Source organism: Acomys minous (genome assembly GCF_964271855.1).
Source record: "Acomys minous genome assembly, chromosome: 13".
NCBI classification, from domain to species: Eukaryota; Metazoa; Chordata; class Mammalia; order Rodentia; family Muridae; genus Acomys; species Acomys minous.
The window spans coordinates 106,968,124-106,981,202 of NC_140495.1; the positions used below are offsets into that span (position 1 = coordinate 106,968,124).

General features: G+C 41.0%; 1 protein-coding gene across 2 annotated transcripts in view; it reads right to left on the reverse strand.

Annotated features, from left to right (window-relative positions):
* Nucleotides 1-13,079, reverse strand: part of ZFAND3 (zinc finger AN1-type containing 3) — a 206,571-nt gene that overhangs the window by 93,953 nt on the left and 99,539 nt on the right. Inside the window, exon 1 of one of the 2 annotated variants that reach the window (XM_084754015.1) lies at nt 6,122-6,251. The exons of the other annotated variant lie outside the window; for it this stretch is intronic. Within the exon in view, the coding sequence (XP_084610141.1) occupies nt 6,122-6,152 (31 nt within the window). The 5' untranslated portion in view covers nt 6,153-6,251. Of the gene's footprint in view, nt 1-6,121; nt 6,252-13,079 lie in introns of those variants that run through there. 2 annotated transcript variants of the gene reach the window in all.

Genomic DNA, 13,079 nt, shown 5'->3' on the forward strand with positions numbered 1-13,079 from the left:
AATTCTAGTTGTACCTGTTTCTAGTAATAAGCATCCGCAGATAGGCAGCCACAAACAGCATGCCACTGCATCTTCTAAGCTATGATGCAATACATGTGCACCATTCAGACACTTTTCAGCCATGTTGCTCAAATGCAGTCCACTTGGACAAGCCATGGCATTCAGTTTATGGATATACAATATATGCGCCTGCTGCCAGACAGCCTGCTTCCAGCTTTTCCATTAATGCAAATCCTACTACCATGAATGTTCTTACACTGGTCTTGTGTGTGTAAGTACTTCTGAGGTCTGCACTTAGAAACACTAGGCCAAGCAAAATCAATGTGTCACTGCCGTGGAAGGACTCACAAGCAGCAGAGCCCATGCGGTTCTCACTAACAGATATTTTAACTTCTACCAATATAATAGTTTGAAATTATCTCAGTTTTGTTTTAATTTGCATTCCCTGATTAGTAATGAGATTGGGCATGTTTTCAAAATTAATTGCTCTATTTTTAAAAAAGAAACTACAAAGCACAGTTGACTAAACACATCAAGAATACGCGTGTAATATTAAATGGATTAATATGGAGTTTTCCCACCTTCCTACAGACATCAAATAAAGGTTAAGTTCTTATCAGTCTTGGTCTAGTCATTGTATTGATAAAAAGCAGATTGAACAATGTATGGTACTTGCCAACTAAACAATTTTTAAAACATCCAAGTTCTCCTATGGAAAAAAATCACATGTTACTATGTTAATGTATGAACAACAACAACAAAAGCAACCAAAAAAACACCTTCATCCCTTGTACCCACATAGAAACAAATGCCTCCTGAGACAGATACACAATTTCAAGCAAATGCTTCAGGTGCTTTCTATTCTGAGGCAGCTAGATACAAAACAAACAACAAAGGCAGGAAATAAGCAACACAAAGGCAAAAAGCAGTAAGTACCCTATTTAAACTGTTTGAGACAGGAACACAGAACACATGTATGCTGAAGGCTCGCTGGAGCGATGAGCCGTCCACAGCAAAGGGAGCATTTGAGATAGTCGTTAAAAGAGAAGGGCTTCGGTGGGCAGACAATCTTTCTCTTGGCCGCAGCAGTAGAGTAACTACTACTCCCTGAAAACACCAGCGGGGCTGAATGAAACACAGCACACATAGACTCTTCATGCAACTCAAAGCTGCATTTTAAGGATTACAAGTAGCATGGTTAACAGTGACCAGCACATACTGGTCAACACTGTATGTAGCTTGCTTGCATCTCAATCATCCTTTTATTTCTCTGTCTCAAGAAAATACAAAGTTTAACTGAATAACGTTTAAAAATATGTGCAAGTATAAATGAACTAGCATGACCACAGTACCAAGAGAACTGACCCTGACATCCTAGTGACTCTGACCAGTGCTGCATCTCCCTCCCAGTGACAGGTGATGTGGAATATGGCCACAGCGACCACTAGAGGGTGACCAAGTTTCTTGCATCCATCGCTCCCCTTATTTTGTCTCAAGGGTCCTTAATTGACATTGAAGTTAAGATTTTTTGGACCCTAAAATTCATTATATAACGATTAAAATTTACTATTAAAACTAAATAAGAGTTTCAGGGCAATAATGTGTACCGGAATGTCAAATTTGGCTGCTCTAAATTTTTTGGTTTTTATTTTATTTTTTTTGTTTTTGTTTTTTCGAGACAGAGTCTCTCTGTGTTAGCCTTGGCTGTCTGGGACTCCCCTTGTAGAACAGGCTGGCGTTGAATTCACAGCAATCCACCTGCCTCTGCCTCCCAGGTGCTGGAATGAAAGGCAGGCACCACTATGTCTGGCTTTGCTCTAATATTTTACCAAATTTCTCCATCCAAGCCTTGAAGAGAAGACACAACTTCCTCACAGGGATGAGAATACTTGCACTACAAGCAGCAGCAGCAGCAGCAGGCACAAGCTCCACTACTGAACCCTTCCCTCTACCCAAATACAATGCAGATACAAATTAGGGTTCCTGAATGTTGGCTACTACAGAGTGTACCCCAAAGTGCTATACATAATGTCAAATGTCAAACCTTATGATCTTTTCTTCCACATTTAAAATTTCACATTTTACTTTCATCAAAAATTGTAATGAATTATGAAATACAACTATATTTTTTTAACTGAGAAAAACAGGTCAAACTTTTCTTTTGAAAAGAGTGATATTAAGTTCCTATTCCATATGATTCTGAACAATTATTTAAACTATTGTGCTGGCTTGAATAGGAATGCACCCCATACACTCCTGTGTTTGAATGCTTGGCCCATAGGGAGTGGCACCATTAAGTGTGGCCTCCTTGGAGGAAATACTTCACTGTGAGGCAGGTTTTGAGGTCTCCTATGCTCAAAATATACCCAGTGTGACAGTCTCCTTCTGCCTTTGGATCAAGACGTAGAACTCTCGGCTCCTTCTCCAGCACCATGTCTGCCTGTACACTGCCACACTTCCCACCATAACAATAGCAGACTAAACCTCTGAAACTGTAAGCCAGTCGCAATTAAATGTTTCCCTTTATAAATGTTGGTCATGGTGTCTCTTCACAGCAATGAAACCCTGAGATAAGTATCTACTTACATATTAATAACAGATTTCTGACATGAGTAAGACTATTAATATAAAAGTGATAGTGTGAAATAGGAAATGATGTTCAAAGAACATAAAAATTCATTTAAAAAGCTGGGCGGGGTGGCACATGCCTTTAATCCCAGCACTCGGGAGGCAGAGGCAGGGGGATCCCTGTGAGTTCAAGGCCAGCCTGGTCTACAAAGTGAGTCCAGGACAGCCAGGGCTACACACTGTCTTGAAAAAGAAAACAAAAAACAAAAAAAGAAAAAAGAAAAAAAAAAACACTTTACCTGCCCTATATTTATTTTTCCTTTTTTGCTTGTTTTGTGTTTTTAAACAAGGTCTCTAACTACACAGACCACGCTGACCTTGAATTTACAGAGATCCACCATGGGATTTAAGGTGTACACCACTTTGCCTGGCTCCTATTGGAATTCTTAACAAAAATGCCCTAAGCACAAGTCTTTCCCTGCATAGAAATCCAGTGGAGTCCTGTCACTATGCCCAAGTCTTCTTGGAGGCCTTGGATATATAAAACAGACCTGCTAAGACCCTCTATCTTAACATGTGGCCTTGCAGTTGGGCACTCACCAACTATCTTTTATGTTCTAAATACCAAGTCAAATAGACAAATGTTTGCCTAAATTCAAGCAAGTTAGAACGTCCTCTCATCCCTACAGTCCCACTGCAGTCCAGCACAGGCGTAAAAGCCAAAGCTGCAGACTACAGGAGAAAGACACCCAGAGCCTGCACTGCTGTTGGGTAATACAAACTCAAAGACCCAGAGAAGTCCTGTGCGGAGGCTTAGTGGCACTTCCAAGAGCTTCATCCTTGACAGAGACGGCAATCTACATGGTCACTACTCAGCAGCACCCTTACAATAGAGTCTTATTTCACCAGGAACACCAAAGAAGTGATAAGACATGAGCTTAAGTTTCCTGATTGCCTTCTGTAACTTTAAAGGTAGTGCTAACTTGTCTTGTTTTGTTTTTCAAGACAGGGTTTCTCTGTGTACCCCTGGCTGTCCTGGACTCGCTTTGCAGTCCTGCTTGGCCTTGAACGCACATCGATCTGCCTGCCTCTGCCTCCCTGAACATAATGCCTGGTTACATCTGATCTTATGGAAAATATACAGACCCAAGCCAGGCCAAGTCTCAGCACCAAACACTGACTGCAGAAGAACTCATCTGGTCCGGAGTTTTCTGGGAAAGCCCCCACAAAAGAAACTAACCACATTCACTTCCAAAACTAAATCTGGATGGTGATGACACATGCAGGGCTGTGGCAGGATCCAACAAGAGTTCAGAATACAGTTCTGGCAAGCTCTTGCAGTCTAGCAAATGCACGAACAGAAATTTACATCCTTTCTCTCCTCACAGAAGCATTTTCAGATATTTACAATGTGGGTGGAGGGTGGGAGGTATTTATTTGCTCTTTCATAACCTGGTATCTAGCAGCAGCTTTTGGATATTATTTGCTGCTGAGAGAGGAAAAAAAGAAATCAGATGTCAGTGAGAAATGAGGCAAAAAAGCGTTTACCCCTTTGCTTAAATGCCACCTAAATTTAGTCTTTTTCTCTCCCTTCCATACAACAGCATCTTAGCAACAGAGACCACACACTCAAAGTCCAAAGAGGTTAGAATTTCTTTCTTTAAATATTAACTAGCTACTTATTGGAATTATACTTTATAGGGCTCAAAATTCAAAAATCACAAAAAGGAATCCAAATAAGATTCCCTTCACTCAGGTCCTACAGTGATGCACCTTCCTACACAGAGGCAGTTCAGATGGCACAGGAGTCCAAGGAAACCAGTTCTAGTATAAAAGACAAAGCTGGTCTGTGAACATTATGCCTGTAGGCAAATATCACCAGGCTTCTTAATTAATTGCCGAGAGACTAAAACCTCTGAATCTTGGATACAAACTTCCAGAAATGATTATATATTTAAATTCCTATTAGTAGGAATTCTGCTGTGGTTTTTACAAATCTGTATTATATATACCCAACAACTCCAAATCTGTGCCCTTCACTTGGGGATTAAAAGTGAGTCTAAGCACTGCCAAGGTCCACAGCAGCTTAGGACTTGCACCACCCTGAGATGCTTAATTAGTGGTAAACAATATGGGCTGGGGAGAGAGACAAGAGGATGAGAAAGAAGAGCAACGTGAGAAAGACAGATCTCTCTCTCATGCTCAAAATCCTCTCTTGCAAACTAAGTTAGTTATTTTGTCCCTCCACCCAAGAAGTGACCAACTTTCCTGATTTAAGAGATGTTTCTGTATTTGAAATTTTACCTGGGTTTTCTTGAATATAAAACTCAGTATGTAGAATGCCCTTTCTCTAAGCCCTATGGATTCATTAGTTTGTTAACTGTTAAAATAACAAACACTACATCAATCATATTCTCAATGATGTAGGTCTCAAGGCCTCTCCCCTAATGCACCTTTTTTTTAAAGACTTGCTTATTTATTATTATGTACACAGTACTCTGCCTGCATGTACACCCACAGACAAGAAGAGGGCATCAGATCACATTACATATGGTTGTGAGCCACCATGTAGTTGCTGGGAATTGAACTCAGAACTTCTGGAAGAGCAGTTGGTGCCCTTAGTTCCCCCACCCCACCACAGCACCCCCACTCCGAGACAGGATTTCTGAGTATCCTTGATTGTCCTGGACTCAAACTCATGGAGACCTGCCTGCCTCTGCCTCCGTGAGTGCTGGGATTACAGGCGTGCACCACTGCACCCAGCTTCCTTTTAAATTTTTAACTACTTAATACTATGCAAAAGCCTGGCAAGGCCCAAATTCCACTTACTTCACATCTCTGCCTTCTCTGAGAAATGGAGTTCAGACTCCTACTATGACTGGCCCATCTACATAATCGATGTGAACCTGTGGCCTTTGATATCCTCCTACTCTCCAGGTGTGGCTTAGTTTAGTGTGCACAAACAGACACACTGGCTACAACTCACTATGATCTTATTACACTGACTGTGGATTTAATGGAATCCACAGTTTCTTCTCCTTCCTCTGAACAATCCTCCAGAGCCCAGACCACCAGTCAAAACCTCAGCAGGAACCAAGGGTTGGGCAGTTTTGTGTGTTGAGGAAAAACATGTGCGAGTTTAGCTGCCTGAATGATTCACAACACTGAGAGACTGCTTTAGCTGAGTGCATTAATGACCCTCACCAAGGACAAAAGCACTCAGCAGCATAAGAAGAAAGTCAATTTTATATAGAAAGGACAACTTTTTAATCAGGCAAATATCACATTCTCCCTCTCTCTCTCTCTCTCTCTCTCTCTCTCTCTCTCTCTCTCTCTCTCTCTCTCTCTCCCCCCTCCCTCCCTCTCTCTCTCTGTGTGTGTGTGTAAATTATTTAGTGTGAAATAAAACTGGTGTGAAATTTCTCACCACCCCACATTCTATCACAGCAGAAGAACAGACACATCTGGTCAGTTAACTCTCATCTGCTGTTACTAATAGTTCCAATAGTTTTTATCTAAAACATGTATTATCTTGTAAGTGTGCAAGACTGGCCTTTTAATCCTTTCTTTTCCTTCTCTTCCATTCCTTGTTTGTTTCTTCAGACAGGGTTTCTATAAATCCTGGAACTGCTCTGTAGTGCTGAGATTACAGGTATGCCTTGCCATGTCCAGCTCCCATTCCTTTTGTTTTAAGAGAAGGAAGGAAAAAACAAAAAACAAAAACACATGAGTGGTTCTAAGTGCAAAGGTAAAAACAGAACCACTGTGGTTTGTACGGATTCAGTAAAGCAGAGCTCAGGAGCTGTCAGTTGTTGCAGTATTGAATACGCAATGTCTAGTTTCATGAGACGCTGCTCAGCTTTGCCAACTCTAGTGTAGGAATTGTTTCCATAGAACTATCCATTGAAGTTTTTGCCGTTCCCAATCATAAGGAGCTTATGATAATATTTTGTGGTCCAAAAAATTCTTACATATTTTCGGGTTTGGCTTTTGGTTTTAGGTTTTTTTGTTTGTTTGTTTGTTTGTTTGTTTTGCGTTTTGTTTTGTTTTGTTTTTCGAGACAGTGTTTCTCTCTGTAGCCCTGGCTGTCCTGGACTTGCTTTGTAGACCAGGCTGGCCTCAAAATCACAGAAATCTACCTGCCTCAGTCTCCCAAGTACTGGGATTACAGGCACGCCAGCTATATTTTCAGTTTTAATATACATCTTATTTTTATTTCATAGTAGAATCCTATGGTTCAGACATATTATTCCAGAAATAGGCTAACTATCATACACTTAAATGACTTAGCTGAGATGTGAAATGAGAGAGAAATATGGAGCCTCGTGGATCTTGCTTCAGAGCTGCTCCTCCTATACGATATGATCTGATCTGGGAAAGTCAGGTGCTAACTATTACTGTATATTTTTGACAGGAAATTGTTAGTTATTATTGGCAATGCAATAATGAATGCCTACAGTCGTTTTTATATACTGGCACTTTAAAGAAATTAAGATCTAATTCCAACGAATTACCCCTAGAAACCATCTGTCAATGTCTGCCATATTTTGATAAAGATATTAGAGCCAATCTTTGAGACTCAAGTTTCACCTTTCAAAACACGCTTAGATGGGTCTATAAAGTGAGAGTAGATATATACTGTATGTCCATAATACAACTCAAAATAAAACAGCCCACACGGAGCTCCTGGGGTTTGAAATGGTACTAAGGAAACTCTGAGCCCATCTGTTGAGCACTCTCTCTTTTCTCATCTCTCTCATATAAAAGCTTCCAAGCCACGGCGCTTTCAGAGGCTGAATATCTCCCTGGAAGCTGTCAGTCATGACTGTCACAGGGAAGCAGCTCACTGTCCACACACACCTACACAAATGTGTGACATCAAGAAAATCGCCAGCTTAGAGTTGGAAAAGTTCACATCTGTATTTTACAGGCTTAAATAAGCCTTGGATAACTTCTAAGAGAAGATCCTCAAAAGAAATGCCACTCTCCTTACATCTTTACAAGACTACGATCTGCTGCTCAGCAGGTTTAGTGGAAGAAGCAAATGCTTTGTCTGTGGTTAATCACGGAGGGCCTGAAGTATCTCTGGCTTCACTTTCATGCCCTTGCCATTCTGCAACAACATGCTTTAGGCTAAACGTTCTAATTTCACAGTTATTGGCTTATATTTTATACATTCAAATATTCCAAGTTTTAGAGTATAGGTTAAGTAGTACACATGAAAGCAACTGTAGTTGGTAAGAGTATGGTTTGGTACAATCTGAATGAACACTTGGTTCTTGTGCTTTGTCCCACTTCCTCAACTCTGACCAAAAGAGTTCACAACAGAGTTACCCCACAAAGCAGACACACTGCTCATCTCAAAGCAGCTGCCATGCTGTGAGCCATGCGCTAGAAGCCAGCTTCCTCCATTGCTCACTCTTCCAGAATGTACAGCTGCTCCCCTGGCTCTCAGTTTCAACTCTCATGGTTTCAGTACTCATAGTCAGTTACAGCACAAAACTATTGAATGGAAAATTCAAAAGTAAGCAGTTCCTAGGTTTTAAACTGTGTCGCACTCTAAATAGCACGATGCCATCCTGCTGTCATGAAGCAACATGCCTCTTGTCAGGCATGGTCGTATGGTGCTTGCTCTCCTTCCTCCATACAAATACGCCCAGAAATTCAACCAAATGGATACAAATATATTTTTAAGCTGTCATGTATGGGGGGCTAGAAAGCTGGCTCAGCAGTTAAAAACACAAACTGCTCTTCCAAAGAACCTTTGGTTTCAGTATCCACGTGCCTGTAAATCCAGCTCCAGGAGATCTACCCGCCCTGAGTGCTTCTGAGGACACCTACAGACACACACCCTCACCCACACACACTCTTTTTTTAAAGGCAGTGTCTGTCTGCGCTGAGTATGTACAGTTTTTTGTCATTCTTCCTTAACAATATAATACAATAACTACTTAAATAGCACTGAAAGACCAATAAGTATTGTAAGTAACAAGAGAGGATTTAAAATATGTACAAGTATATAAAGTATAAGCAAGTACCATGCCTTTTTTTGTTGTTGGTTTGTTTTGGTTTTGGTTTTTCGAGACAGGGTTTCTCTTGTGTAGCCCTGGCTGCCCTGGACTCAACTTATAGACTAGGCTGGTCTTGAACTCACAGAGATCTGCCTGCCTCTGCCTCCTAAGTGCTGAGATTAAAGGTGTCCACCACCACCTCTGGTTTACTATGCCATTTTAAACAGAAGACTTGAATACAACCAGATCTGGATATCTGTTGGGGTGCTGGTACCAATATCCCATGTATATTGAGGAATGGATCCACGTAACACTTACCTGGTAGACATCTCACAGACAACCTGGTTATCAGATGAGCTAGGCGTGTGCTTGTACAGAAGCTAATGGTGCAACAGTGCTCATGTCACAGGCTTCACAGAGTACTGCTACAGGCTTGTTAATCTCTTGCTGTGCCTGACTTACAAATTAAGCTTTATCATGGGTATGTACAAACAGGAAAATATAGTGAATGTGTCTTAGAATATATCTACCAAAAATAAAAAGACCCCATGTTATGTCTTATAAGAAACTAATTTCCTATAATCATTGGGGGGTGGGGGGGTTGCAGACCTTTAATCTCAGCACTTAGGAGGCAGAGGCAGGTGGATTCCTATGAGTTCGAGGCCAGCCTGGTCTACAGTGCGAGTCCAGGACAGCCAAGGCTACACTGTCTCGAAAAACCAAAACAAAAACAAAAACAAAAAAAGAAGATAATAGACTCATTCAACGATCATTAATTCCACTTGTAATCCAACAGGATGTATGGCTTGCTTACATTATAAAGGTAGTACTATAATTTAAAACAAAGCCATAAGCTTCTACAGATGTCACCTTGACAACTCTAATGTTATCAGAGCATGGCACGTATTTATTGCTGAATTATGCTTATTTTATGTTTGTAATAAATAGCACTATTATTTTTCTTAAGGAAAAAAACAATTTCTGAGTATTCTAGAATTCAAGCTTTTACTAAATTGGACAAAACTTCTGAAGCGTACATCTGATGTGCTCACAGCTAATGGTGCTCTACACTAACAGCACATGGTAAAACAATGTGCTAGATCAAGTGCCCCAAAGACTGCAGACTTCCCTAGAAAGGGGAAGTAGGGCTGCCTGCCCCTGGGTGGTCTCTGCACATCATCTACATGGTACATGCCTGTGGATCGCTATGGCAGACAATCTCACTTTCAAGGAGATTATAATCTAGCCAGTCAAGCAACTAGTTCCATTAGTATACATCAGCAACTCTCATCTCTGAAATATTCTTGTTTGCTTTATTTTTCAAGCACAGAGAGAGAAATAACAGGTAATAGAATTACAGTGACTTCAAACAAAACTGAACCTAAAGTATTCAAAACTCCTCTTGAGCCCCAAAACTTTCAGTGAGTTGTCTACACTTCAAATAATGAGAAAGTTAGAACACCACTCAGAAAGGCAAACAGGAAGGTAACACATGGTTACTAACTCTGCACTCACCTGCTCATCAATATTTGGCCTGAAAGAAAAGGTATAACAAGAACTGTTTTGTATGCTGATAGTTCTGAAACTGACTTCGCTTTCATTAACTGACCTTCCCTAAGAGCCACTGCAGCCATGGAACACACAGACATGTGCATAAGTCTAGTTCACAGTAAACCAGGCCTCTTGCTACACTATCAGCATCATGCAAATTGAGGGTATTTACATATGGCCATAGAATGAATTAGTAGCTGAAAATGAGCTATTAATAGCCCTATAGTTTTACAGAGTAAAAGGTGATTGTACTCAATACAATCTAAAGGTCTGGACCACTGGCCATTAGCTTGCTAAAAGATAAAATTCTAATATACTTTACAATGTACAAATTAGGTACAGAAGAGCATCAAGATGGAGAGCATGTGATCTGGAACATAAACCATCTCGCCTAAGATGCATTTGCATTCATTTCAGGTTCTGACACCCGAGTGCTGAACTCTGTTTCTACAAGACTATGAATATTTCTTAACTTGGAAGGTGGTACTATCTTTTGAGGTGAAGATAGAATGATTTATTTCAGAATGAATAAAAATTAATTCAAACACTTTCCAGTCTAAGGCTTTGTGTTCCTTTGGGACATTTATAGAGCTCTTTGCAAAGGGCATAAAAGCAGAGCTGTGTTTCCGAAGTGTCTGGGTGCCCCAAGTTCCTTTCAAGTAGACTCAGAGCAAACTTTAAGTCTTGCCAAGTACATGAGAGAAAGGTATGCTGTTTATGTTTTCATTTATGTATACTTCTACTGATATATAAAAAGAAAAAAGCGAAGTGGAAGGTAAGCACCAGGCCCACAATGAGCACCTATGTACTTTTCATTCCTTTATAAGACTGTGTGGAGGGCAAAGGAACTATTTCTGTTTCTTAATTTCAAAACTAGAACCCTCAGAGCCTACCCTCAGCGACACACCTTCTTCAACAAGGTCACACCTCCAAACCCTTCACAGTTCTCCCAACTGCAAACCCAGCATTTGAATACGTGAGCCCATGGGAATCATTCTCATTCAAACCACCACAGTATGTTGATTTGCTTTTATTAAAAAGCCTTAAAATTTCACCTGTAGATAAAACTTAAGCAATTAGAGCAGTGTCACACTCAGTTTATTCTTTTTAAAATAAGTTTTTAAAATTAAAAGGAAAAACTTTACTTAAAAAAGTAGTTGTAGGTTTGCAGAACAATCTCCAGACTAAGAGAAGCCCATCACTTAGGGCGCCATCCCTGCTGCCGCACATTTGTTATACTTAATGAACCAATACTGATAAACTATTAACTAAGGCCACACTTCATTCCAGTTTTCTGTTTGTTTCCTCCTTGTCCTACACAGTGCATTCCACCACTATGCCTCCTGCTGGAATGGCAGCCTTTACTAGTACTAGTCCACCACCTTAGGTTTTCCTCAGGGTCAGAATGTACTGCATAGGTGCACAGCCTACCAAGAAGACCAGAAAGTTAAAGCGCCCTCACGACACTCCACTTAAGTCATCAATGTTGACGCTAGTCTTCAGTCACTCAGCTGAGGTAACAGCATTACCTAAACATGGTTCCACTACTGGGGGATGGAATTTGAAAGCAACATCTAGGTTTCAGTAGGATCTGCTGCTGTATCATTACCTTAGCCCTCAGCTAACAATACAAAACAAAAATTCCGCTGTATGCTAATCTATGAGAATTGTTACTTTTTTCTTTCTTTCTTTTTTCTTTTTTTTTCCTTTCTTTCTTTCTTTTTTCTTTTTTCCCTTTGGTTTTTCGAGACAGGGTCTCTCTGTGTAATCCTGGCTGTCCTGGACTCAGTTTGTAGACCAAGCTGGCCTCGAACTCACAGTGATCTGCCTGCCTCTGCCTCCTGAGTGCTGGGATTACTATAGACGGTCCAGAGCTACCACGTTGTTGCTAGGAACTGAACTCCAGGACCTCTGAAGAGCAGGCAGTACTTTTAACCACTGAGCCATCTCTCCAGCCCCCACCTTGTAAAAATTTTATGCAAGGGAATTTTAATCTTTTGATTTCCCTCACAGGTGAAACTTATGAAAAGCTACCTTCATCCTTTTCTAAAGGATTTTCCTAAAACCCTTTCACCACTTGGGCTATGAGGCACCCTTTTTACAAAAGAGAGGAAAGGGGAAAGTTAAAAAGAAAGGAAAAGGAAAAAAGAAAGGGAGAGAGAGAGAAAAGAAAGGGAAGAAAAAAGAAAGGAAAGGAAGGAAAAGAAAGAGGAAGGGAAAGAGAAGGGTTACTTCTGCTTTATTCATGCTCCTGGGTACACGTACAGCAGGGTCAGATCTATCTCCATGGAAACAATGTTACCAATTACAGCTCAGCCCGAGCCTACACGCACTGCCTGTGCTTTTAGTCTTACAGGCCTCACTTATTCTAGACTTAGAGCACCCTTTCTTTTTGCCTACCCCATTCTCCTCAGTAAAGTGGTGACATAGAGTCAGCCCGATTTGTCATGTGTTGCATTACATGCCGGGATATCACAATTTCCTAAATGATTTATTTTGTAAACTTATGGGCATTAAGGCTCACTCTTTGTACTGCAAAGCTTACATACTGACAAACACCATGTAGTCACCAGTGAATGTCATGGTGTCAGCTTACAGGAGATTCCACTAGGCTCCTCTCAGCGACCTGGCAATGTCATCCCCACCCTATACTGCCAGGTGTGCGCTGCATATAAAAGGACAGACTAACACTCTAGACCTCTCTCTGCTCCTGGTGTTCTCTCGTTCCCCCTCCCTGTCCCTCCTCCTTTTCTGTCCTGGGAGCCCCCTTTCTCTCCTCTGCTCCTCCTCCCTTCTCTGCCCTCATGGCTCTGTTCCTGTCTGTCTGTCTGTCTGCATGTCCATTTGTCTGCCTCTACCCCTTCTTCCAGGTCTTCACTCCTCTCCCTTCCCCCAATAAACCTCCTTGAACCAGATCTGTTGCATGGTGTAATTTCTCAGAGGCATACC